This window comes from Bufo bufo, chromosome 8 (assembly GCF_905171765.1).
Source record: "Bufo bufo chromosome 8, aBufBuf1.1, whole genome shotgun sequence".
Classification (NCBI taxonomy): domain Eukaryota; kingdom Metazoa; phylum Chordata; class Amphibia; order Anura; family Bufonidae; genus Bufo; species Bufo bufo.
Genome location: NC_053396.1, coordinates 186,735,441 through 186,763,125, shown reverse-complemented (window position 1 = coordinate 186,763,125; position 27,685 = coordinate 186,735,441). Strand labels below are relative to the sequence as shown.

At 43.7% G+C, this 27,685-nt stretch overlaps 1 protein-coding gene across 1 annotated transcript; it reads left to right on the top strand.

Annotated features, from left to right (window-relative positions):
- Positions 1–407: 407 nt before the first annotated feature.
- On the top strand, positions 408–21,457 carry LOC121009412 (cytochrome P450 2A13-like). Its single transcript, XM_040442519.1, has 9 exons — positions 408–630; positions 3,931–4,093; positions 9,869–10,018; positions 10,686–10,846; positions 17,845–18,021; positions 18,296–18,437; positions 19,109–19,296; positions 19,867–20,008; positions 20,829–21,457. The coding sequence occupies exons 1-9, from the start codon at positions 451–453 to the stop codon at positions 21,011–21,013; spliced, it is 1,488 nt and encodes a 495-aa protein (XP_040298453.1). The 5' UTR covers positions 408–450; the 3' UTR covers positions 21,014–21,457.
- The last annotated feature ends 6,228 nt before the right edge of the window (positions 21,458–27,685 follow it).

The following is a 27,685-nucleotide window of genomic DNA, read 5'->3' as shown; positions in this document are numbered from 1 at the left end:
TGTGATAACCCCCTTCAGTCATGCTAAACACACGTTCAGACAATACACTGGCTGCTGAGCAGGCCAGCACCTGCAAGGGGTAAAGGGCAAGCTCAGGCCATGTGCCCAATTTGGAGACCCAGAAGTTGCAGGGGCTGACCCCTGTCAGTCAGTTCATGTAAGATCCTAAAGTTCAGGTTCGCTCAACCCTACTGGCCAGCTACACCTACCAGAGATTATTCTTCGATTGATGGCAAAATTCCCAGTGACTAATTCCCTTTAAATAAATCTTGCTTATTATGCTAGTATTTACAATATATCATGCAATAGAGCTGTAATCTACACCAGCACACCCTGCATGTCCTCAAAGATCACGTGTTATCTGGATTGCTGCCATGCCCCTGGTCATGTATAAATACAGAGGGACATAGTACAATAGTACAGCCAGAGCTGTGACAACAGAGGCGCAGAATGGCTCTGAACATTGCTTCGACTCTTCTTCTGGCTACAGGACTCACCCTCCTAATTTATCTCATTAAATGGTGGAGTAGAATCAACCAGAAGAACCTACCCCCAGGACCTACACCTCTACCAGCCTTGGGGAACATCCATCAGATAAGCACCTCAGAACTACCACAGTCTTTAGTTAAGGTATGTACACTTACCTTCTATTTTACCCTAAATAGGACATGGGTTCCATATTAATTCCCACCATAAATCTCTCCAGGAAGTCAGGATGATCCAGCTATAGACAAGGGTAGCCTTAGGGAATTCATAATCCCCGCAGCTGCTTTTCAAGTCCATCATCATATACAAGATATTTTATGACAGTCTGTATCTGATGCTCAAACAGCAGCCTATATTCTACTGATAAATCCAGAGTAAAAGGGGAATTTGATGCCCGGACTGCTGTCCTGTTGTGTTATGGAATCAATCCTGCCTAAAATGGGAGATACCTGATGTTAAGGAAATGATGTGCAGTATACAGTTGCAAGAAAAAGTATGTGAACCCTTTGTAATGATATGGATTTCTGCACAAATTGGTCATAAAATGTGATCTGATCTTCATCTAAGTCACAACAATAGACAATCACAGTCTGCTTAAACTAATAACACACAAAGAATTAAATGTTACCATGTTTTTATTGAAAACACCATGTAAACATTCACAGTGCAGGTGGAAAAAGTATGTGAACCCTTGGATTTAATAACTGGTTGAACCTCCTTTGGCAGCAATAACTTCAACCAAACGTTTCCTGTAGTTGCAGATCAGACGTGCACAACGGTCAGGAGTAATTCTTGACCATTCCTCTTTACAGAACTGTTTCAGTTCAGCAATATTCTTGGGATGTCTGGTGTGAATCGCTTTCTTGAGGTCATGCCACAGCATCTCAATCGGGTTGAGGTCAGGACTCTGACTGGACCACTCCAGAAGGCGTATTTTCTTCTGTTTAAGCCCTTCTGTTGTTGATTTACTTCTATGCTTTGGGTCATTGTCCTGTTGCAACACCCATCTTCTGTTGAGCTTCAGCTGGTGGACAGATGGCCTTACGTTCTCCTGCAAAATGTCTTGATAAACTTGGGAATTCATTTTTCCTTCGATGATAGCAATCCGTCCAGGCCCTGACGCAGCAAAGCAGCTCCAAACCATGATGCCCCCACCACCATTCTTCACAGTAGGGATGAGGTTTTGATGTTGGTGTGCTGTGGCTCTTTTTCTCCACACATAGTGTTGTGTGTTTCTTCCAAACAACTCAACTTTGGTTTCATCTGTCCACAGAATATTTTGCCAGTACTGCTGTGGAACATCCAGGTGCTCTTGTGCAAACTGTAAACGTGCAGCAATGTTTTTTTTGGACAGCAGTGGCTTTCTCTGTGGTATCCTCCCATGAAATCCATTCTTGTTTAGTGTTTTACATATCGTAGATTCGCTAACAGGGATGTTAGCATATGCCAGAGACTTTTGTAAGTCTTTAGCTGACATTCTAGGATTCTTCTTTACCTCATTGAGCAGTCTGCGCTGTGCTCTTGCAGTCATCTTTACAGGACGGCCACTCCTAGGGAGAGTAGCAGCAGTGCTGAACTTTCTCCATTTAAGGACAATTTGTCTTACCGTGGACTGATGAACAGCAAGGCTTTTGGAGATACTTTTATGACCCTTTCCAGCTTTATGCTGGTCAACAATTCTTAATTGTAGGTCTTCTGAGAGCTCTTTTGTGCGAGGCATCATTCACATCAGGCAATGCTTCTTGTCAAAACCAAACCCAGAACTGGTGTGTGTTTTTTATAGGGCAGGGCAGCTGTAACCAACACCTATAATCTCATCTCATTGATTGGACTCCAGTTGGCTGACACCTCACTCCAATTAGCTCTTGGAGATGTCATTAGTCTAGGGATTCACATACTTTTTCCACCTGCACTGTGAATGTTTGCATGGTGTGTTTAATAAAAACATAGTAACATTTAATTCTTTGTGTGTTATTAGTTTAATCAGACTGTGATTGTCTATTGTTGTGACTTAGATGAAGATCAGATCACATTTTATGACCAATTTGTGCAGAAATCCATATCATTCCAAAGGGTTCACATACTTTTTCTTGCAACTGTATATAAAAATGTGTACAGAGGAAATTATAACATAGGTTTCTATGTGAAAAATTAAAGGGTCATCTACTTTCGGGAACACAGTTTTGTTAGAAGGATCCTGTGACAGTGAGTAGATGACGGTGTGCCCCCACTGCATGAAGCATCAGCAATTAGCTGTTATGTAAAGCCAGCAGCAAATGTTCAATGTGCCTGTAGCACCACCACCGGGGAAATAAAGTATTACATGGTGACCACTGAAAAGAATAAGCTAAATGCAATGCATTGACCTGTTGAGTTCTCCAGAGAGGTGTTCTTTGTAGCTGCTCTCCTCTCTAGCTACTAAAGGAGAGCAATAAAATGCTACCCTTCCCCCTGTATTAACAACCTGATGGTTCATTACTGGCCTGTGCAGAAATCATATCCCAGTCTCATGAGATCCAGAAAGGAAAGCAATTCCTACATCAGTCTTTTAGTTGAGGTGTTTTTGATACCACTGGACAGGATCATCATTTCTAGGTGTACAGCTCTAGTGATGAGCGGCATAAGCAATATTTGTTTTCGCGATATTGCGTGAATTGTTCACATAATATTCGCAATAAATTTGCGAATTCTAAAAATCGTGACCTCGTCATTATTTTCTCAGTTGCGCAAATCGGCACTAATGATACGCAAATTATTTGCACAATACATGCAACTTCACATGTTAGCAGGTCTGAGTAGATATTACTGATTGGTGCACTAAGTATTGTTGTGACATCACAGCACTATGTCTGTAGCATGTATGTATGGATAGCAGAGAAACAGTAATTCCTATCACACTACCTAACACCGTGCACTGGAACCTATCAGCTACACTATATCACTATCTAACCTACACTGACTATTTCCCACTAACTATCTGTATTATATATATGAGCTAAATAACCATCTAATGTAATTGGATAAGGAATAGGATCCAGATGAAGGCACAGAGCACAGCAATGTCACTGCTCTCTCAGAACTGCAAAAGAAACAGCAGAAAATGGCTGCTGGGGAGGTTCTTATATAGTAAGGGGTCGGCAACTTTCCTATTGGTTGCTAGGGATGTCGCTAAGCTCAGACAAAGACATTGCAGCCTTCTAATTGGCCCACAATCAAGAAGGGAGGTTACTGATGAAAAAAAAAAGTCTAGAATATTCGCGATTACGAATATATAGCCCTATATTCTACATCTTTGCGAATTGCCGATATTCGTGATAAAAATTTGCGATTAGAATATTTGCGATCAACATTATACAGCTCCTGTACAGACCCGTAATACTCTCATATAAAAACAGTAACAAGTGTTAAATTTATCATTTTTTCATGTTTTCTATATCTGTCTAGCTGAGTGAGACATATGGACCTGTCTATACCCTCTACATAGCCAATCTTCGGACGATAGTACTGATTGGGTACGATGCTGTGAAGGAAGCATTGGTGGACCGCAGCGATGCTTTTAGTGACAGGGGAGACACAGGAGCTGGAGAATTTTTTAATAAAGATTTTGGTAAGATGGTAAAGTAAAATAATAAAATACCTTTTTATTTATATCAATGTGAATTATTCTATAATACTTTACAGAGGTCATACTGTACATCTCTGATGATACCTATAATATTTGACAGATGGGGGGAGGGTCATCACAGTGTATAATGCTGTGAAAGTATACTTCTCTCATAGTAAGTGTGGTATGTGCGAAAGAGGTCTAAATGTGGAACCCGCTGAACCAACCTACTAGTAGAGATGAGCAATGTTTTAAAAAATTTAATTTGGCAACTTTACCGAAGTCCACCAAGAAATTTGATTTGTTACAAATGAATTTGTCGTGAATCACTATAAATCAGGTATACCCAGACCACTCTGCCTTAGGGTACAGCCACACGGAGCTGCTGTGCTGCGGACAGGTTGCGGCCATGCTGCAGTGAAGAACAGCACGGCCAATAAGCCCACAGCTGCCTTTCATTTAATAATGACGAACACTGTATAGTTCTTCTTCATTGTTAATGGCCGCAGCACCCTTAATGCACATTTAAACAGGGGCTGTTGCTAGTATGGGGTTTGACTTGTTAGGTGGGGGGACAATATGCATATTATTGCTGTTCTTGCCTGCAATCACCTGAAGGTCATTTGACAGTAAACACTGAATATTTATCAGCTTTGACATACCCACTTCTCCAACCCCAGCGCTCTCCTTCCCTACAAGAGGGAGCAGTTCTTCTACCATCTGCTTTTCCTCCTTTTCCACATCATCTAATATCGATAAGAATATGTCATCAGGAACATCCAGCTCCTCCTCTCTCTCTGCACCTTGCTAACTTTTCGAGGACATGAAGACTTTGAAGGATGATTTGGAAGAAGTAAAGCCAGTAAAAGATGAGGATGGTCATTATAAAAATCTGGCCTCCCTAAGAGGTGCAGACTGGATGGTATTGGTTGGCACGCTGGCAGTGGAATAATAAAGGTTCCATGTTATCGGTATTGAATTACATATCTTAGTTTATGGCTGATGTAGGAATAAGTAAATGTTGGAATACATAAATAAAACTGTATAGAATAAGTCTCCCTACACTCTCCCTGTAGTCTCCCTACACTCCCCCTGCACTCTCCCTTTCCAATATTGTCCTATTAATCATTTTCAGCAACACTGTCCCTAGCGCATAGTGCATGCCACGTCTCTCCTTACCACTCAGGATGAGGGTTTTATAGGGCTGTGACATCACAGGGGATGGCTATTTTCGGATTGGCTGGCTGCATGGCATTACGGGTGACCTTGTGTTCCCGGGCTTCTTACTTCCACTTTGTAACATATGCAGCCACCATTTTAGGAAAACCTGATTCGTTACCACGAAGAGAGAGAAAATTCGGATTTGTTTCTGTTCAAAGTTTTCCTAAACTTCAGACTGAATTCCTTCTCTTTGAATGCTTGACCTAGCTCAAGACTACCTACTACTTCTAGTTACTGTAATGGTTCCCACTGTGGATGATAATATGTTGCTGTTTTTGGATGAAATCTGGACAACTCATTTAATGAATGTGTCATCAGAAAATCTCATACTGTTTAAATTAAGTTGTATGTTTGTTTTTAAAGAATTATTGATTTTGATTTACTGTCAATTTTTCATATATATTTAAAATAAATGTTAAAATCTTGCAGTTTTTGCGCTGGCTACTAAAGGTGTCTGGTTGGCCAAGAGCCAATTACTTTGTCATGATGCACATTTTTTCGTAAGTAGCAGGTGCAATTACCGGGACCTGCGATAGCGCCACCTTCGTCATTGTACCCCTCAGATGCCGCATTCATACATGATCGCAGCATCTGAGTGTAAATTTAACAATAAAAAATATGAAATTAAACTTACCGCCTCCATTTGCTCGCGACGGGCCAGCCACTGCCATCTTGCTTGAAGATGTAGGCCAAAATACTGTGCGGCGCGAGATTTAATCTCGCGCTGCACGGGATTTCGTCCGCGATCTTCAAGCAAGTTGGAGGCTGGCGGAACGTCGCGAGCAAATGGAAGAGGTAAATTTGAATCTTTTTGTTTTTTATACTATTTCAGGTTAAATCGACTCGCTGACACGAAGCACAAGGAAATTCGTGTTTCTAGGCGAATCGAATTTATCCTGAAATTCGGATCTAATTCCACTTTGTGCGATTCGATTCGTTCATCTCCAGTGTTTATGTGTTGTCAATGGGGGTAGAGGAGAACAACGCTTCTTTACACCTCTTATGCAATTTATCTCCAGGAAGAAAAGCTTGAGTGAAAAATGAATTTGCCTGACCCTTCTACCATATATGTCATCTTAGTCTGGAACCTTCCATATACATAATGCTGTTGGCTGGGCCCTTTGAAAAAGGGCCATTTGTCCATTAATACTCTAAGAAATGTATGGTTCCTAAGCCTTATGATAAACTGACACTTCATCTTTCATAGAGATCAATTTCCAGTAGTCATTTCCTACTGTACTCAAAGGCAGGATTACAAAGACACATAACACCTATATACAGCTAACACGGTATCTAATATTAACAATCTGTGACATCAAAGCTTATGAACTTCCATCTTTGTACAGTGACCTCTGCAATAACCATGTCTTGTGTATTGACTCTGCAGACTTAATGACTGCTGTAAAGCATGTCTCTAAATGCTGTTAAAAGCAGCTCAGACAAAACTTAGCACTGATACGCATAGGTGAATGCTAACAGTATAACCCAACCAACACAAGTATAACATGTATTGGGGTTCCAGGACGGATACCCCACTTCTGGTAGGACAAGAATATAAGATGTAACTGCTGCGCCGGTGTGGACACAGACAGTCTTACCTGACCGACCAGATGACTAGGATCAGCGTGGTAAGGGAGTCAGGCCTGACGGAAGGGAGTGTAGACAGGGAAAAACAGTCATGAGAGTATGGATGCTGTGCCCTATATCACCCTATATACTTGGTAGGATTGGGGCCTGCTCCCATGCTGCCTGTCTACACAGAGCACTCGCCCTGAAAAGAGCGACCCCGTCCGGATACCTGTCCCTAGTTATGGACCTGAACCCTAGTCTAGTGAACAAACATAAAAAACACAAAGCGACTACAGGCCTCCCGACGTGGCACGTTTCTGTCGTGTCGACTCCTCAGGGGGATAAAATGCATGTAGAGACAAAACGAAAAATATACCGTCTATGACCGCAAGTAGCAGTCAAACATATGCTGCAGTAGGACGGTTACATGAAAGACTAGACCCAAGGTTCAGAGTCAAAGTCTAGGGGCAGGCATCCATGGTGCAGGATTGCCATGCTACAGAGGAATAAATGCTTCTCTGCTCCTTGGTGTGTAAGGATCTGGTGGTCCTCACTAAAGGTAGTATCCCTAATGTTAAGGGGGTTTATCAACCTATACCAGCCACACTGACACATACCTTCATGATGTTTAAATAGATTCCCAGCGCGCCTCTTCCAGGGAGACCGCCCTGTCAGCATCGGCGTCGGCGTGTGAGCTCACTGCTCACTTCCAATCAACTTTCCACTCCACCCACTAAGGTCATGAGAATCATCACCAATTTCGATAGGGGGTCTAAACAAGTCAGGCAGATTTTGGGGCGCCATTGGCAAGTCCTCAAAATGGACCCTGACTTAAAAGACGTTTTAGGTGACCAACCACAAATAACCTATCGTAGGGGGCCGAACATACGTGATAAGCTAGTGCATAGTCATTATGCACCCGATCGCACCAAGACCACCTGGTTGCGATGTAGAACTGTGGGTTGTTATAGATGTGGAAATTGTATAGCGTGCAAACGCATACAGGTTGGCAAGTCATTTGTGAGCAATGTCACAGGCAAGACATATTCAATCCCGCATTTCATTAACTGTAAATCCAGAGGGGTCATATATCGGATCCAGTGTGAATGTGGGATTGAATATGTAGGTAAAACGATACGGGAATTCAGGAGGCGGATAGGGGAGCACTTGGGGGACATCTCACACAAAAGAGATACCCCAATCTCTAAACACGTCCACACTGTGCACAATGGTAGAGCCTCTCTGAAGTTCCTCGGTTTTGATGTGGTCAAACCACCTGTGAGAGGGGGCAACTGGGACAAATGTCTGCTTCAGCAAGAATCCCGATGGATATTCCACCTTAAAACATCTGCACCCCTGGGCCTGAATGAAAGGCTGGACTATGGGTGCTTTATATAGATATTGGCTAAGCTTACTCCTCAATAATAGTAATGTTTAATCCTGTGGTGGCATCCTATTCCTCTGGAAGGGATGCACATATAGGAGACATACTACTATTTCACAATTTTCCAAAACAACCTGGTATTGTGTCCAGCTCTTTCTATCTAGTTCTTGTTGCTGCGAACCTGCAAGAAATGTCAGTTTTAATTTGCTACGATCTTGCTCTGTAGCGTTGTCACGGACGCCTCCATTGTGGGACGTACTGTGAGGTTACCTTGTGTTGACATGTTCTCCATGGTAACCGCTCTCTCCCTCCGCCTCCTGATCCGATTGGTCGCCGTAATCATGTGGTATCGGCGGCGGCGTCTGGTGCGTCACGGCGCATGCGCGTGACGTCACACGCCGACGCCGATGCTGACAGGGCGGTCTCCCTGGAAGAGGCGCGCTGGGAATCTATTTAAACATCATGAAGGTATGTGTCAGTGTGGCTGGTATAGGTTGATAAACCCCCTTAACATTAGGGATACTACCTTTAGTGAGGACCACCAGATCCTTACACACCAAGGAGCAGAGAAGCATTTATTCCTCTGTAGCATGGCAATCCTGCACCATGGATGCCTGCCCCTAGACTTTGACTCTGAACCTTGGGTCTAGTCTTTCATGTAACCGTCCTACTGCAGCATATGTTTGACTGCTACTTGCGGTCATAGACGGTATATTTTTCGTTTTGTCTCTACATGCATTTTATCCCCCTGAGGAGTCGACACGACAGAAACGTGCCACGTCGGGAGGCCTGTAGTCGCTTTGTGTTTTTTATGTTTGTTCACTAGACTAGGGTTCAGGTCCATAACTAGGGACAGGTATCCGGACGGGGTCGCTCTTTTCAGGGCGAGTGCTCTGTGTAGACAGGCAGCATGGGAGCAGGCCCCAATCCTACCAAGTATATAGGGTGATATAGGGCACAGCATCCATACTCTCATGACTGTTTTTCCCTGTCTACACTCCCTTCCGTCAGGCCTGACTCCCTTACCACGCTGATCCTAGTCATCTGGTCGGTCAGGTAAGACTGTCTGTGTCCACACCGGCGCAGCAGTTACATCTTATATTCTTGTCCTACCAGAAGTGGGGTATCCGTCCTGGAACCCCAATACATGTTATACTTGTGTTGGTTGGGTTATACTGTTAGCATTCACCTATGCGTATCAGTGCTAAGTTTTGTCTTTTTTCTTTACCAGCAGTGGGGTATCCACCCAGAACCCCTTGACTATATGTTTTGTATTGTGATGCATCTTCAGGTGTATATTTTAATGTATATCATATAAAGGTTATATTTTAGAAGGATATTTCCCCACACTCTTTCATTGTGGGCCACTCATAGCTTTGAAATCTTGAAATATCAATGGGATTGTTGTCACAAATAGTCTCAATCAGATATCTAAAAGCAGCTCAGGCAAGATGGCCGCCTCATAATCATATACAGGAAATTAAATAAATCTACCATCAGAAAATAAGAACAGATTATAAAAAAAAGAGAATGTGCTTCAGTATCTGGTTTTCATTAGTAAAGAATATAGTATACTCCCTTTAATTGTCTTCTTGAACTTATAGGGGTCATTTCAAGCAGTGGGGAAAGGTGGAAAATTCTTCGTCGTTTCTCTCTGACAACGTTAAGAAATTTTGGATTGGGAAAGAGGAGCATTGAAGAAAGAATCCAAGAAGAAGCCCGGTGTCTTGCTGAGAAATTTATGAAGGATAAAGGTGGGTTAAGTTCCAAAGATATCTGTCTCCGACACTCAGGACATACATAATAGGCCTACTGCAGAACCACTGATCCGTAAAAAAGGGATACCTTCTGTGTGCAATCTGAATTTTTCTCAGTCCTATAAATATTAATGGCTATTCCTGTCTGCAAAAAACAGACAATAGGACACGTTCTAAAATTTGTAGGACGTATATACGAATGCGGACAGCACACGGGTGATTAGTTATTTTTTTGCGGACCAATAGAAATGATGGGTCTATGTGCACAAGACACACCATGAGTGTCCAATAGGTGTGGGCCCTACCTTTGGGACCTGCTTCTATCTCCAGAACAGGACATGATCATGCTCAGATGGGAGTGGAGAAGAAGTTGAGCATGCACACCTCTCTGCCAACAACTCAGTGGTACTGTACTTTCAAAAATAGCTGAGCAGATGGACTTGGCTACTTTTGGAAGTGCTATTAAAATGAACAGAGAGAGCCACACAAGCACAAACACCTCTCCATTCCCAACTCGGGACAACGGGGCCCCATTCTGTAGACAGATGGGACTCATACCTATCTGATATTTATAGCATATCTTGTGGATATGCCATAAATGACTGAGATAATAATACCAATTTAAAGCAATAATTTCCTTTTTTTTATTTTTTTTTACTAACAGATGCTCCAATTGACCCAAAATATATATTACGATCTGCTGTTTCTAATGTCATTTGCTCCGTTGTGTTTGGTGAAAGATTTGACTATGAAGATAAAAAGTTTTTGAATCTCTTATTATGTCTTCACGATCTTTTCCAGTTGTTCAACACCCGCTCAGGGCAGGTAAATGTTACAAACTGTCTAACAGGTATATGGGTGCAATGTAATTACCCAGAATTTGCACTCTGGAAAGGTCTGCCGTCCATCTGTCCATTTCATATTTCCAGGCACAGTAACCCATTAACCTCTTTTGGGAAAGTATAGTAATGCACAATGGATGGACCTATGACTGAATGTCATTCTTTGGATGCCTTTTCTTAGATCAGGGGTGATCACAGTCTTGGTTCAAAATCAAAACAGAACATCAAAATAAAGCTAGTTTCACACTTGTGGCAGGGAATTCCGGCCGACTGTTCAGGTAGAGAACAGCCTGCCAGAGTTCTCCAGATCCTTCATTGCCGGACACTACCGCTTTCCCACCAGACCCCATTGACTATAATGATTCAACTTCTACCCGGTAAATATGCTGAGAAACTACAAAAACTACTGTGTGCTGAGTGCTGTGGCATTGCCTGCTGGACCTGTCAGTCAGATAACCCGGCCGAGGTGTAAAAGAAGCCTAAGGAATCTTTGCAGAAAGTACTAATTAAATATAGTTTACTATTGAGTACCTACAAGGATGGAGGTGTAAATGTAGCTTCATTTTTATTTATTTATTTAGGATGCACTGAATTAATTAAAAAAACATTTCCTATGAAGGTTGACATATGCTTTAACCTCATCCTGGGGCAGCGATTTTCAGTTTTTTTAGTTTTTTTGTTTGTTTTTCACTCCCTGCCTCCCCAGAGCCATATTTTTTATAGCCTTATGAGGGCTTGTTTTTTTTAATGGGACAAGTTTTACTTTCTAATTCCACCATTTAATATTGCATAGGATGTAGTGGGTAGTGGGAAACAATTCCAAATGGGGAGGAATTGGAAGAACTGCAATTCCGCCACAGTTTTATGTATTTTTTTTTTTTTACAGCTTTAACTATTTGGTAAAACTGACTTGTGCTCTTCATTCTCCAGGCCGGTACGAATCCGGCAATACCACATATGTATAGTTTTTCTTGGGTTTTAATACAAAAAAAATTAAAATAAATTATGACCCCCCATTACTTTTTATTGCTATGTCTACGAAGATATTTGGGGGTACATTTTTTGCAAAACGATCTGTAGTTTTTGTTAACACTATTTTGGGGTGTGTATTATGGATATTAGCTGGAGTTTCATACAGCAGGCCGTCTGCAGCTATGGCTTTCGCTCCACAGCTGGTGCCATCTTTAAAGACCTGACATTCGTAGTACATATACGGTGGATGTAGAGAAGAATTTAAAGTCAAGTTTAAAGGGAGTCTTTCACTAGGAAATTCACTGATAAACAAGGCACATAACCTTGTAGGCCTAGCTCAGCTGAATGCAATGATATCTTTCACTTGTGCAAATGAGTATTTAAGTGCCCCAAAGGTGGGCCCAAGCCTCTCTCAGCTGAGCTAGTCCTACAAGACGTAGTACCTGGTTTATCTGTCAATTTGCTGGTGACAGACTTCATTTATAATCGTTAATTTCTAACGATAATTTGTTTTCCCTTAGTCCTAACAGTGGCACAAATGGGGTATTCTGCCCCTGTGGACTGGTTAGGACAGGTGGAAGTTTAATGAAACAATCAAAAAAACACTGGCATGCACACGCCCTCCCTGCCCCCAATAAAGAGGGGTGTGACCCTAAAACCCATGTGTAATTACAAGTAGACAACCATAATCTCAATTAATAAACATAGGGGGGGAAATTTGTGTGCCACTGTTAGGACTAAGGGAAAACAAATTATCGTTAGAAATTAACGATTCCCTTACGTCCTAACCAGTGGCACAAATGGGGATTTAGCAAGTAGAAACCCCCATGGGAGGGTCCTCATGCCTGGCGGAAGATAACACTGTCCGGCCAAATGAGGAATAACTATGTATTCTGGTATCCACTCTATAGTGTGAGATAAAAGTGGAGTGAGAACTCCAAGAAGCTGACTTACAGATCACGTCCAATGGGATCGAGCTTCTCTCTGCAAAAGAAGTGGCCACTGCTCGAGTAGAGTGGGCCCTTACAAATTCAGGGGGCTCCGAGCCCTGAGACATATAAGACTCCCGAATTGCCTCTTTAATCCAGCGACTGATGGAGGGCTTAGAGGCTTTCCTCCCCTTATGGGTGCCGGAAAAAAGGATAAGGAGGTTTTCATCCTTCCTAAATACCTTGGAGCGTTCCAGGTAAATCCTAAGACATCTCGCAATATCGAGGGTATGGAGCCCTCTTTCCTCAGAGGAGGGGGGTGGAGCCAAAGTTGGTAGGGAGATCACCTGATTGATATTGTCAAAGGAAGGAACCTTTGGGATGAAGGTAGGTAAAAAATTTAGAAGTACCCGATCCTGTAGGAACTTCATATATGGCTCAAAGGCAGAAAAAGCCTGGAGTTCCCCAACTCACTTTGCAGAGGTCACAGCTAACAAGAAGGTGATCTTCCAGGTCAGGAACCTGAATCCCGCCTCCTCTAGGGGCTCAAAGGGGGGAGATGATAACCCCCTGAGCACGACCGACAAATCCCAAGCCGGGATAGGTCTGATTACTGTAGGCTTTAATCTTGAGGCTCCCTTCAGGAACCTCTTGATAAGGGGGTCTTGAGAAATAGCTCTGTTGAGACAAGCAGAGATTGCTGAAATCTGCACTTTAAGGGTAGCTGGTGATAGCCCCCTGTCCAGACCGTCCTGAAGAAATTGGAGGATCATCGGGATGGAAGCTTCAGTGGATCTTTGCTGATGTCTTGTACACCAGGATGAAAAGATCTTCCAGATTCTGGAGTAGGCCTTATTGGTAGCTTCTGATCTGGAGTGCTCCAGGGTTCTCAAGACAGACCCCGATAGCCCTTCTATCCCTGGAAGGGACTGATCAACCTCCAGGTCAGGTTGAACATTTGAAGGTTTGAGGAGACCTGGGTGCCCCCCGACACCAGTACTCTCTCTGGGGGAAGCCTCAGAAATTGACCCCGACTCATCTGTAAGAGTTTGGTAAACCAAGCTCTTTTCGGCCAGTATGGGATAATGGCGATAACTGACGCTTGGTCCTGCCTGATTTTCATCAAGACCCTTGGTATCAAGGAAATTGGAGGGAAGATGTAGGCCAGCCTGAACCTCCATGGGATTGACAGCGCATCTATTGCCACCGGGTTGTCCTCCCTGTAAAGGGAGCAATACTTCTCCACCTTGGTGTTGAACCTCGTTGCCATGAGATCGATCTCTGGCATGCCCCACCTGAGCGTTATCTCCTTGAAGACCTCTGGATGAAGTGACCATTCTCCGGTTGGAAGACCTCGGCTCAGACGATCCGCAATCACATTGTGAACTCCGCGAATGTGAACGGCTGATAAGTGGGTGAGGTTCAGTTCTGCCCAATCCAAAATCACCCCTATCTCTCTCAGGAGACTTTGTGACCTCGTGCCTCCCTGCTTGTTGATATACAGTACAGCGGTCATGCTGTCTGACTGTACCTTCACTGCCTTCCCTCGAATGATGGGAGCAAAATGAAGAAGAGCTAGTCTGATTGCTCTGATCTCCAGGAGATTCGATGACAATAACCTCTCCTGAGGTGTCCAAGTTCCCTGGACTGTTTTGTCCTGAAGATGCGCACCCCAGCCTACTAGGGATGCGTCTGAAGTAAGTATGATCCAAGAGGGTTGGATCAGGGACTTGCCGTCCGTGAGGTGGGACCACCACCTCAGAGAGGATCGGACTTTGTAAGGCAGGGAGAGCACGGAATTGAGTCCCACCGTGCTCTCCCTTGGCTAATACTTGGCTAATACTTCCGACTGGAGCGGATGTAGGTGCCATAATGCCCAAGGTACCGCCTCTGCAGTTGAAGACATTAGTCCCAACATCCTCATCCACGTTCGAATCGTTACCTGTTTTGGTACAGAGAGAGAACGGGCTGTTTGTTGCACGGATTGCCTTCTTTCGGAAGTGAGATGAATTGTCATCCTGATTGAATCCACCATGAACCCCAGGAACCTTACCGAGGTGGCTGGTTGAAGTTGGGATTTGTCCCAATTGATTATCCATCCTAACTGATGTAGGAATGTAACAGCCTTTTGGATGTGTTGGGACAGGATCGCTTGGGAAGGAGCTCTGAGGAGCCAGTCGTCCAGGTATGGAACTATGCTCAGGCCCTGAAGCCTTAGTGCGGCCACCACAGAGACCACTACTTTGGTGAAAGTGTGTGGGGCTGAAGAAATCCCAAATGGGAGGGCCACAAACTGAAAATGTTTTAGGACCCCCCCCCGATATTTACCGTGATCCTTAAGAATCTTCTGGACCCAGGATGGATGGGAATATGGAGATAAGCATCCTTGAGGTCTAAGGTTGCCAAGAAATCTCCCGGCATAAGAAGATTGGTCACTGACTGGATAGTTTCCATACGGAACTTCTTTTGTTTTATGAAACGGTTGAAGAACCTCAGATCTATAATCATCCTCCAACCACCGGTACTCTTGGGTACCAGGAAAACAGGGGAGTAGATACCTGTTCCCCTCTCTTGGAGAGGAACCTCTTCTAAGGCCCCCTTCTGGAAGTATTCTAGCACGTAGCTTTCTAGAATCTTCTGCTTGTTGCTGGGAAGAAGCCTTGTCTGGACAAACTTGTCCAGAGGCAAACTGCTCAAGTCTACAAGGTAGCCATGAGAAATTACACGCAGGACCCAATTGTCCTGGATATGATCCTGCCAACAAGGTAGAAAGTGCTGTAGGCGGCCGCCAACGGTAATGTGGGGAGAAGGGAGCCCGAGATCTCCAGTCAGACCGGCTAAATACAAAGAGCCTCGAGGAGGCCCGCAATCAGAGCGCCGAGGACTTCTTGGGGGGTCTAGAACCCCGAGAGGATCTTCCTCCTCTACGGGAACCCCAATTCCTCTGGGGTCTGGGTTGCAGTTCCGCTCTGGAACTATACCCCCTGCCCCGACCACGAAAGGACTGCTGGGGAAGGGACTTGCCCTTCTTGTCCGACAGCCCCTCCATTATGTGGTCAAGCTCTGCACCAAAGAGTTTGCCGGGTTCATATGCCATGGCACAAAGGTTATGTTTTGAGGTCGTATCGGCCTTCCAAGGTTTCAACCAAAGCGGACGCCTGCCCGCGGTTGAAAGAGCCATGGTCTTGGATGCCAGCTTCAGTTGTTGTGGAGCTGCGTCACACAAGAAGTCAATGGCTAGGCTGGCCGTCTTACATGAGGCCAGAATGTCGTCCCTAGAGACCCCTTGGTCCAGGTCAGACTGGATTTGAGAAAATCTAGATTTTAGAAAATTCGCCACTTCGGACGAAGAAATTGCGACTGAGGCGGAAGCGGAGGCCGAGGAGTAAGCGCGCCTAAGGGCGCAGTCCGCCTTCCGGTCCATCGGGTCCAGCAAACTTGACCCGTCGTCTGAAGGGATCAGGGTCCTTCTGGATAATTTTGCTATCGCCATGTCCACTTTGGGGACAGGCCCCCAGGACGATACCTGATCCTCTTTAACCGGGAACACCGCCTTGAACCTTTTGGTCAACACTGGACCTTTCTCTGGCTTTCTCCACTCTGTTTTCATCAGAGACAGGAGAGAATCATCCGCTTTAAAGGCCCTAGGCCCCCTAGCGGCAGAGGATGAGGCTTCCCCTGGATCAACGTCCTGGTCCCCCGACCGGACGGATTTTAGGAGTCGCTGGGCCTTCTCCAGCGGAAAAAAATATGCGAATCCATCCTTCTCATCCGAGGAGGAAGAGGCTGAACCCTCTCTCACCTCCTGACCCCCCGAGACCTCCATAGCACGATGGGGGGAGGAGGGACGATGACGCTTGGAGACCAGGGCACTCTTCAATTCCTGTATGGAGGCATTGACCTGGGTCAAGTTGGACTCCATGTACCCCTTCACCCAATCGACCACGTCGTGGACAGATGGCTCCAGCTGGGGGAGGGTCTTGGCCCTGCAGGATGGGCACCGGGAGAAATCGTAAGAGTCCTCCAGGACGATCTGACAGTCATGGCACTGCAGGTGGCGCCTCTTGCCCGCGGATTTCCTGCTGGGCTCTCGCTCACCGTCACCGGTAGACGACATGGCTGAAAATTAAAAAAGAGACATGAATTTAGCAAAATTCAAGAAAACAGGACTTAATCGCAAGCTTCAGGATCTTTACCCAGAAGATCCTAGCAAGCTCTATATAAATCAGCACAAAGAAGATTTTCAGCACACAGAGGTAGCAACACTCTAGCACCAAACCACACTCAAGGTTAACAGCAAGCTGCGCTCCAGGAGACTGAACCTGGAGCTTCATCCAGTTTAAATAGGGTTGTTGGCGCCAAAAAGGAAGCCCCGCCCACAAAGGGGGCGGGGTAAACCTCTGAGTTTATATCTTTAAACTAAAAGAAAAAACTAAAAGAGAAAACTTTATATTTTGGACCCAGAGAGGGACCCTGAAGCATTTAAAGGCCCCCCTACGGGAAGTCACCTGAAGTCACCTGACGTCACTTCCGCAGGAAGGCGGCGCCCAGCCGAACATGCAGGACGCCGCCACCGCCGCTCCAGCACTCCAGCTCAGAAAAAGAGGTAAGCCCCACAGTAGCAGGGCTCTCTACAAGGGAGGCAAACAGCGGCACAAACCGAAAGGACATCCTCAGCCGCATCGGAGGAGCGGCGCAGCTCCCAAGGGAACACACAAGACCCCCGAGATTCAAACAAAAAAGGGGGGAAAAAAAACAAACACTCTCTCCACCGCAGGGATGGAGGAGTGCACCACCCGTCCCGTCCTGTCCGCAGGACAGAAAAAAACACATGGGTTGGAGGGTCCCACCCCTCTTTATTGGGGGCAGGGAGGGCGTGTGCATGCCAGTGTTTTTTTGATTGTTTCATTAAACTTCCACCTGTCCTAACCAGTCCACAGGGGCAGAATACCCCATTTGTGCCACTGGTTAGGACGTAAGGGAATGTCAATTTATATACTAACACATTTAAATATAACACTCAACTAACAAAATAATACTGATGCTATGTTTGTTTTCTGTTACTTGGTTTCTCAATTAGCTCCTTAACATATTCCCCTCCGTAATGCCCTACATTCCTGGTCCTCACCAGAAGATCTTCAAAATTTTCAACAACCTGAAACAGTTTATTAAGGATATGGTGAAAAGTCACCGAGCCACCCTGGATGAAAACTGCCCTCGTGACTTCATAGACTGCTTTCTTATGAAGATGGAAGAGGTAACATATTTATAAGGTTCCACAGCAGCAATAATTGAAGTATCTTTGAAAAAAAGATGTTGAAAGCATTGATTCTATTGGTTGCCATGGGCAACACTGCACTTTTTATTCACTCCAAGTCCTACTGTATTACATCAGCAACGAGTGTGTAGGGATTTGATAATATTTGAAAATTGAAATAACAGCAAATTATATTTTTTTTTAAAGAAAAAAAAAATCCAGACTTGGTAATAATTGATCATTAAAATAATGATGGAATTATTATTTTTTTAAGGAAAAAAAGAATCCAGACACCGAATTTCATGATGAGAACCTAGAGTGTACAATATTAGATTTATTCTTTGCGGGAACAGAGACTACAAGTATGACATTGAGATATTGTTTTATTATACTCTTGAAACATCCGGAAATACAAGGTGATTGGTCTGATGTATTATTTTTTTTAAATAATACAGTACTCATACTGTTGTGTGGCTATAGAAGTAAGGCTGCTTTCACATCTGTGTTTTCCATTCCAGTTTTGAGATACGGCAGAGGATCTCAAAACCAGAGGAAAACGCATCCGTTTGAATAATACAACCAGCTGCATCCGTTCAGAATGTGTTCGGTTGCATTATTTTGAAAATTAACATGCCAGATACTATTGGAAGTCAATGGGCGCCAGATCAATTTTTTTTTTTTTGTGTCTGAAAAAATGGATCCGGCACCATTGACTTACAAGGTTTTTTTATGTCGCATCTGGTATGCTTAGTTTCCCATGGCAAACACAAAAACACTGCTTGCGATTGCACCGCTCCCTGCCATTGTACCACTCAGATGCCAGGTTTATACATGATCGCAGAAACTGATATTAATAACAGTGTAAAATGTAAAAAAAAAAATACCTGATCCATTTTATCACAATGGGCAGGCCACCGTCATCTTGCTTAAAGATCTGGCGAGAAATCTCGCGCGACTCAAGATTACATAATCAGTCCGTCACCATGCACGGGATTTCGGCCAAGATCTTCAAGTAAGATATTATATGATATTATAATGATACTAGTCTGAAAAATATGAGCAATGTTACGTCTTTTATCTGTTTCAGAAAAGATCCATAAAGAGATCGACAATGTAATCGGGAAAGATCGTTGTCCATCAATAGAAGACAAGAGTAAAATGCCGTATACAGAAGCTGTAATCCATGAGGTTCAAAGATTTGCTGATATTGCCCCTACAGGATTGCCTCATTCTGTCAGCAAGGACACAACCTTCAGAGGATATCACATTCCAAAGGTATCTGGGGGAATAAATCTACTCCTTATGGAGACCGCAAAGTTGGACTATTGAATCTTTGTAAGCCAGACAATCCTTCCTGGGAAAGGGGAAACAGTTCCCCCCCTCCCCCTCTGGCAAAAAACTTTTAAAAAGCTGGTTTTGGCTTATATCCCATTCCTAAGTCATGATCCAAGGATTGTTGTAAGTGCTACACATTGATATGTAGAGTATCTATCCTGGAGGTAGCACTAGGAGCCAGCTTCTGTTCTCCTGCATAAGAGTTTATTATTATTCTAATCATATAACATACTCTACTAATCTTCTTAACGTTTTGACTGTCTTAGCTGTCTACCTTTTGCTATCTTTTAAGCTAAAAAATCATGCCAGACAATTGACATTTTATTTCAATCCTTACTCGGCTGTTATTAAAAAAGTATACAGTATGTAGGCTTCATGGCTAAGCAGGCTATCTACCTTTAGGGGATAGCCATGCTGAGGAAGGTGTGCTGATCTTCTCGTCATCTTGGTTCAATTCTTCCTATCAATTGATAACTAGACCCAGTTTTTAACATTTTTACTAACTTTCAGGGAACCCTGGTGTTTCCAGTCCTGACCTCTGTGTTGAAAGACCCAAAACAATTCAAGAACCCAGAAGAGTTTGATCCTTCACACTTTCTTAATGAGAATGGTTGCTTTAAGAAACATGATGCATTTATGCCATTCTCTACAGGTAACCTGATTAGTTGATCATTAGCTTTTAGTTAAGCTGAAAATTTTTTGAAATCTATGGCGAAGCAGGGTGAGCTTCATATTAACCCGGGTTTGGTATAGGAAAATATTAGCGGATGTTTGTGGTCGTGAATCTATACTGTGTTTTAAGACCAAAACATTCCTTGACAGGGCTTAGAAATCAATTATCTTGCCCTGTCTTAATAGACACACATCATATTAATGCTACAACCATCATATGAAAAGACATTGCTTCCAATTTGTGGAACGTCTAGCAAAAGGTCAGAGGCTAGATCTATTGTTCATAGTAGAATGGTTCGTCTCATTGACATTTGATAACAAGACGGACAATGCCTTTACTAAAGGGCCCTTTACATGGGCTGAGAATTGTATAGATCATTCAAAATAACGCTTGTTAGGGATGATGTAGCAGTGTAAATGTACTGCCGATTTTCCCGATGAACGAGCAAAATGAGTCATGGGGAGTTATGGGGAAAAGGGATGGCGTTAGTGATCGCTTCTTACCATCTCTGGAGGAGATCGCTGCATGTAAATAAAACGGTCTCCTCCACCAACAGCGAGCAGCAGATTGTCAGAAAGGAATGCTTCCTTCCCAACAATCTGATGTAATATCATCCCGTGTAAAGAGACCTTAAGTACACAGTACTAATGTAACAGAATTAAATATGTCCCTGGACTATCCCTTTTCAGCACCTTTTGAGTTAAGATAACTCATCAGATTTAGCTTCACTAGAGTGGAAATCTAACAGTATCCAATTTTGCTTGACTTCTTAATATGTATGCTTGCTGTATCTTTTTAGGCAAACGCATGTGTATGGGAGAAGGCCTGGCTCGCATGGAGCTCTTCCTCTTTCTCACCACCATACTGCAAAAGTTTACATTGGAGCCTACAATAGACAGAAATAATCTGAGCATAAGACCAATGCCCAACAGCAACGCTTCAAGACCTCATTCATACCAGATGAAGGTTGTCCCTCGCTTCTGAGTTGAGGAAAAGCTTCTTGCATAGAGGAAACCAAGAAGATCTAGAACATGCAAACAAAAGAAAGCTCTAATTTTTAAAGAGGTTTTACACGATTTTTTAGGTAATCAATATCAGATCGGTGGGGGTCCGACACCCAGCACCCCAGAAGATCAGCTAGTTGAAGAGAAGGCTGCTCGCCATCATCAGTGCAGCACTTGCATGGCACGTGACCTTCTCTTCAACCAGCTGATCGGACCCCCGCCATTCTAATATTGATGACTTATCCTAAGGATACACACACTTAAAAAACATGTAAAAAAATAAATAAATCTGAGACTAGTTTCTGGAAAATTCATTGTAAATTTATGTTGTTTTTAGTATTGGTCATGTCTGGATTACTGTACATAATTTAATATAATTCTAATCTTCTGCAATGATTCAGTGTTAATAAAACATTGGACTGCACTGTGTCTCCTGTGTTGTACACTGCATGTAATTTTTCTTTCATGATTTTTTATTTTTTTTTGTTTAATTGAAGCATGTATGGTGCCTGGCTGGTACACTAAGCTAAATCATGTGTTTGGCTTGTTGAATGTGAATTATTTTGGATAAAGTTTATTTGTGTATCTAAAGCTGTGCATACCTATGGTTAGGCTGAGTTCACACTTCAGTTATTTGATCTGTTATTTCGATTAGTTATTGTGAGCTGAAACCCATAGTGAAGCCTACTCAGAGATCAGGTGTAATGGAAAGATCCGCACCTGTTCTGTCTTTTTGACTCGCACCTGGTTTTCGCTCACAATCACTGATGGAAATAACTGACCAAATAACTTTAGAGTGAACTCAGCCTTGGGGCTCATGCACACGAACGTTGTTTGGGTAAAAATAATAATTCGATAACGGACCCATTCACTTCTCCGTTGTTCCATTCTGTGGCCCCACAAAAAAAAATACATGTCCTATCCTTGTCCGTTTTGTGGACAAGAATAGGCATTTCTATTATGGGTGGCCCGTTCCGTTCTGCAAATGGTGGAACGCACGAGGCCGGTGTTTTGCGGATCCGCAATTTGTGGACTGCAAAACATGGCGTGGTCATGTGCATGACGTTTATTTCAGTGTATACAAAGTAAATAGGGCCTTTGTTACAATTTCCAATGCGACTCCACTACAGTGTCCATCACATCCTGCCCCAGAGTGGTAATATGGTGCTACAGGCGGTATTTCCCACAATTAGCTAGCCATGTCCAGGGTCTGTGAACATAGAATGTTTTACTATATCTAATGCAGTGCCTTCTCTTGTGGTACACCATCTTGTATTTCCCTGCAATATAAGGGTCCCTGCACACGAACATATTTTTTTTCTGTGTACGTTCCCTTTTTTTTGGGCGGAGCATAAACATAACCATTCATCAAAATGGGTCCACCAAAAAAAGTTAAGTTACTCTGTGGGCATTCTATTTCTTTATGTGTGTATGTCCGTTCCGCAAAAAAATAGAACATGTCCTATAATTGTCCACATTGCAGAGAAGGATAGGACTGTGCTATTAGGGGCATCATTCGTAATTTTTGTGGATGCGTGTTTTGCGGACTACAAAAAAACATACGGTCGTGTGCATGAGCCCTAATAAACACTCTGCACATGTAACTTATCACTTGACATAAATAACATGGGGCATTAAGATTGTTCCATGGTACACTATGTAGCGTACCGTATGTAGTTTGCAGTCTGCCAAACACGGATTCGCAAAAAATACTGTGTATGGTACACCTGCTGCTGTTTCCAAATCAGTAATATGTATGTCACTACTCAGCCCCATTCCCAAGCGATGTGCCCCCAAACCGGCTGTGAAAAGCATAGAGAGGACCTCTCCTGGAGTCCTCTCTATTATGTCGGAAGGAACAGGAGTCCTCACAATGTATTCCATTGCTGGTTTGTGGGCACACAAACCAGATACAAATGACTGATCCAGGACATCAGCAGAGTCTATACATGTATTACGGTACTTATTAGGGCTTGCCGGCAATTTCCCTTTCAGTGCAGGGAGAAATAACACAGCATGCAAATAACAAACACTTATAGGTATAGCAAGATTCATTTAACAATTCGACAGTACAACTACAGTAGGTCGAGTCGCCACCGCAACAGGGTCAACGCTGTTACACTCTTACACTGTTTTGCATGAATCCATGCTGGTTATCAGTTATTTGATTATTTAGCACTGTATAATTTTACATATCACCTCTTAGAATCTTAATAATAAAATTAAAGGTATGTAGCTGCAAAAAGTGAGCACACCAAAGAATACACAAATATTCCCTACAGGGAAAAATTGACAAAATAATTAGTGTTGAGCGAATCGACCTTTGGATCCAAGATCCAAAGTTGATTGGCTTGAAACTTCATTTGAACACTGTACAGAGATTCGTCTCTGTACATTATCCAAATATATGACCTCCAGTGAGGGAAGTTAGTTATCAATGAAGTCTCGCAAGACTTTGGTGAATAACTTCGGGATTTGATTTTTCAACTTTAAAACCATTTTAAAACAGTTATCCAAATCAGTTTTGGTACCGAGATACCAGCCTGTACCAAAGGCGACTTCGAATTCCTGTTTTAAAATAGTTTTAAAGTTTAAAAATCGAATGCCGAAGACTTCGGTGATAACTAATTTCACCTCGCCCAAGCCCATACGGGTCTCTGTACAGCATTAAAACAAAGTTTTGAGTGAAAAATAATCCCTAAAAATAATCCCTTAAAAATAATAAATGAAGTGACAGATATGCTGAGCAGATAACCGACTGGATGGGTCAGAACTGGAACAGAACCAAACAGAATATAGTCATACAAGCCAAAGTCAATACCAGGTGAATCTAAAGCTAAATCAGAAACCGTGACGTCCTGTCATGTCCAAATTGACAGGCAAAATGAGAAGTATTGAGAAAATGTTGAGGTCCAAAAATCCAGAGGTCAAAACTCAATAGCAGGGTATATGAAAAGACACAGTTGCCTTCTTGAATAGAGCGCTCTAGGTCACCTGGAACGTCCTCCCACGTGACCTTAGATGTTATGACTGATTGATTGGTAAGTAGTGTACCCAGACAGAGGATGCCGGCAGGGCAGCTCACAATGGAACGCGCCTTCCGGCATAATACAGTTGGGCCAAGACACAGAAACAAGAAGAGTGCACCTGCCAGCGAGGTAGGCCATTTACCTGGTAACGGGATGCCGACAGTGCAGCTCCAGGTGACCGTGTCTGCCAGCTACCGTGGAGCTGAGGCAGAAATGTCAGCAGCACTGCCTGCCAGCAGGGCACCGGCTATCATCTGTTTACCATAGCCAGATTTGCCCCTGTCACTGGAGGAAGCCGCTGGGCGAAACGTGCGTTGGGGAGTCGCTGGAGGTCACACCACTCTGCGGTTTGTACCATTTTACAATGCTATACTTGTCCCACTTGTTGTAGTTTATGCATTATTCATTGTTTGTCTACTTGTCTTAAATGGTCACACACTGCTGTATATACATTTATATGGACTCCCGTGGATCACTAGGCATAAGGTATTACCTGATGGAGGGAGTCTGATGTGAAATTCTTGGACTGCTAGGAACTTTTTCTGGCTCTCCTTTCACATTCATTCTAGTTATTATTTTTGTTATTAGCTTTTGTATCTATCTGACCAACTTTTGCTATATTGCACAGTGACCTACAGTGATGGACGAACATCGGCCGGGATGGTTCGCAAACGCGATCGCGCGAACATGATCAAATGTTCGCGAACGGCAAGTTTGCGCAGGGCCCCATTCACTTTAATGGCAGGCGAACCTGAAAAACCTTCAGCTTATATTTGCAGCCAGTAGATGTGTACAAATAGTCTCACAACATGGACAGTGACATACTAGAGGGGCATCAATGACAAAAATTCCCACTAAAAAAGTGTATCTTAATCAGGGGACATTTTCATGTGTCTTACAGGGAAATTCTCTGAAATGTGCTCTGTTGGAGCCTAGAAAATTTTTATTTTAGGCCACGGGAGTACAGACCTGAAAAATTAGGCATTCACATGACATAAAAGAAATTCTGATTATGTGGCTCGAGGTACATTATGCGGTCAATGGATAATTTTTTTTACCATAGGCCACTGGACTACAGGCCCCAAACATAGGCAGTCACCGGACAGTAAAGATCAAGTGATCATGTGGCCGGAGGTATATTACAAGGTCAATGGATATCAATTTTACTGCAGGCCAGTACAAATACAGGTCAAATACATATTTTTTAAAGAAGTAAAAATATAAAATTGGATTAAAACATGGCTAACGAAATCCCCCCTCTTGAAAAAACCCTTAATGATAATAGTTGAAATTCGATAACACGTGGTCGTCACTGGTGTTGAATTCCCCCGAGGCCGCAACAATTATTCATTCAGCATACATAAAAGAACAAGTAAGTATGTGGCTGGAGATAGATTACACGGCAATTGGATATCCATTTTCCAGCAGGCCAGTGTACTACAGGCCCCAAAAATTATGCATTCAACGTACATTAAAGAACAAGTAAGTAAGTGGCTGAAGGTAGATTACACGGTCACTGGATATCAATTTTACAGCAGGTCAGTGTACTACAGTCCCCAAAAATTATGCATTCATCGTACATAAAAGAACAAGTAAGTATATGGCTGAAAGGTCTATTAGACGGTCAATGTACTGAAGGCCAGTACAAATACAGGTCACATACATATGTTTAAAAGAACTAAAAATATAAAATTGGATTAAAAACATGGCTAACGAAATTCCTCCTCTTGAAAAAAAATCCGAATGATAATAGTTGAAATATGTGGTTGTCACAAGTGTTGAATTCCTAGAGGCCGCTGTATTTACCTAAGACAGGGACAAATATTTGTTCTGGGTGGTGGCGGATATTTGTGGTCTGTCATGGGGAAATTCAATTAAACGTGGTCGTCACAGGTGTTGAATTCCTCCAAGATCCATGCCTCATTCATTTTTAGAAATGTGTACTAGCTATGCGAGTGTGCTTATCGGTCACGATCCTCCTTGTTGCGCTGAACGTCCTGTCGGACAGGACACTGAACGAGGGGCAAGCCAACAGGCAAATTGTGCCAGCTCTGGCCACAGGTCAAGTCTGCACACCCAGTAGTCCAGGGGTTCCTCGCTTCTCAGAGCATTCCCTGAGGCTGGATCCAGATGGCGGCTGTTGATGGGTTGGTTGCAAGAATGATCTCATATCCGAAGTGACCAACACATATTCAAACCGCCCTATTCTTGCATGCGCTGTTGGATTGGTACCTGCAACTGTTTCTCTGTGAGTGGAAATTCCTCTGCCAGAGCCCACAAAAGCAGAATGCAGCATTTCTCGAAGCAAGGTCTGGAAGTGCTGCATTCTGACAGCCCTCTGTGATGCTGGTAATATGTAAGCCATTTTGTGTTTGTACCGGGTTATAAGTATGTTGCCACCCAGTACTGGTCCTTGCCCTTTATGCTTTTTATACAGGGGTCCCTCTTCAAACACTGGAGCATGAAGGCCCCCATTTGCACTAAACTGTAAGCGGTGGAGTGGCCTGGCTCCTTGCTAATTGTCCAGGATAATGTAATTCTCGGTCTCCTCCCCCCCGGCCACTGACAACACCAGGGATCCCATAAAAGTTTAAAGCATGCTCTTCTTGCTCCTCCTCCTCCCCAGCACCATCCTCCTCTGACTCCTCTTCAGACTCCTGTTGATTTGTCACAGATGGAGTAGCCCCCCCGGGAATTCATCCAGCATTGCGACTTCCTCATCTTCCTGCTCCTGCTCCTCGACGGCTTGATCAATGACACGACTCAATGCATGTTCTAGAAAGAAGGCGTAAAGTAAGATGTCACTGATGGCGTCCTGGCTGTGACTGACAAGTTTGGTGATCTCATCAAATGGCAGCAAAAGTCTGAATGCATCGGGCATGAGCAGCCACTGGCAGTAGCCCCCCCGGGAATTCATCCAGTATTGCGACTTCCTCATCTTCCTGCTCCTGCTCCTCGACGGCTTGATCAATGACACGACTCAATGCATGCTCCAGAAAGAAGGCGTAAGGTAAGATGTCACTGATGGCGTCCTGGCTGTGACTGACAAGTTTGGTGATCTCATCAAATGGCAGCAAAAGTCTGAATGCATCGGGCATGAGCAGCCACTGGCACGGTGAAAAAAAATACAAGCTCCCCAGAACCTGTCCTGCCGCAGAGTTCGTACATGTAGTCATTAACTGCACGTTTCGGCTGGAGCAGCCTATCAAGTATATACAAGGTGGAGTTCTATTGCGTCGGGCAGTCACAAATAAGACGTCTGACGGGCATGTCGTGTCGCCGCTGAACGTCAGCAAGGCGAGCCATGGCCGTGTAAGATCTTCTAAAATGGCCAGAGATTTTCTTGGTCTGCCGCAAGACGTCCTGGACCCCGGGGTATTTGGCAATGAATCGCTGCACGACTAAATTCAGGACGTGTGTCATTTTGTGCTGTTTCAGCACGCTCAGCAGATTGGCACCATGGTCGCACACCACTTTACCAACTGTCCAATTGAGTGGGGTTAGCTACTGATCGGTCTGTGACTGCAAAGCTGAAAGGAGTGCAGGACCAGTGTGGCTCTTGGCTTCCAGGCACAAAAAGCCCCAGCACAGCATGGCAACATCTCACCTGGCACGTCAAATAG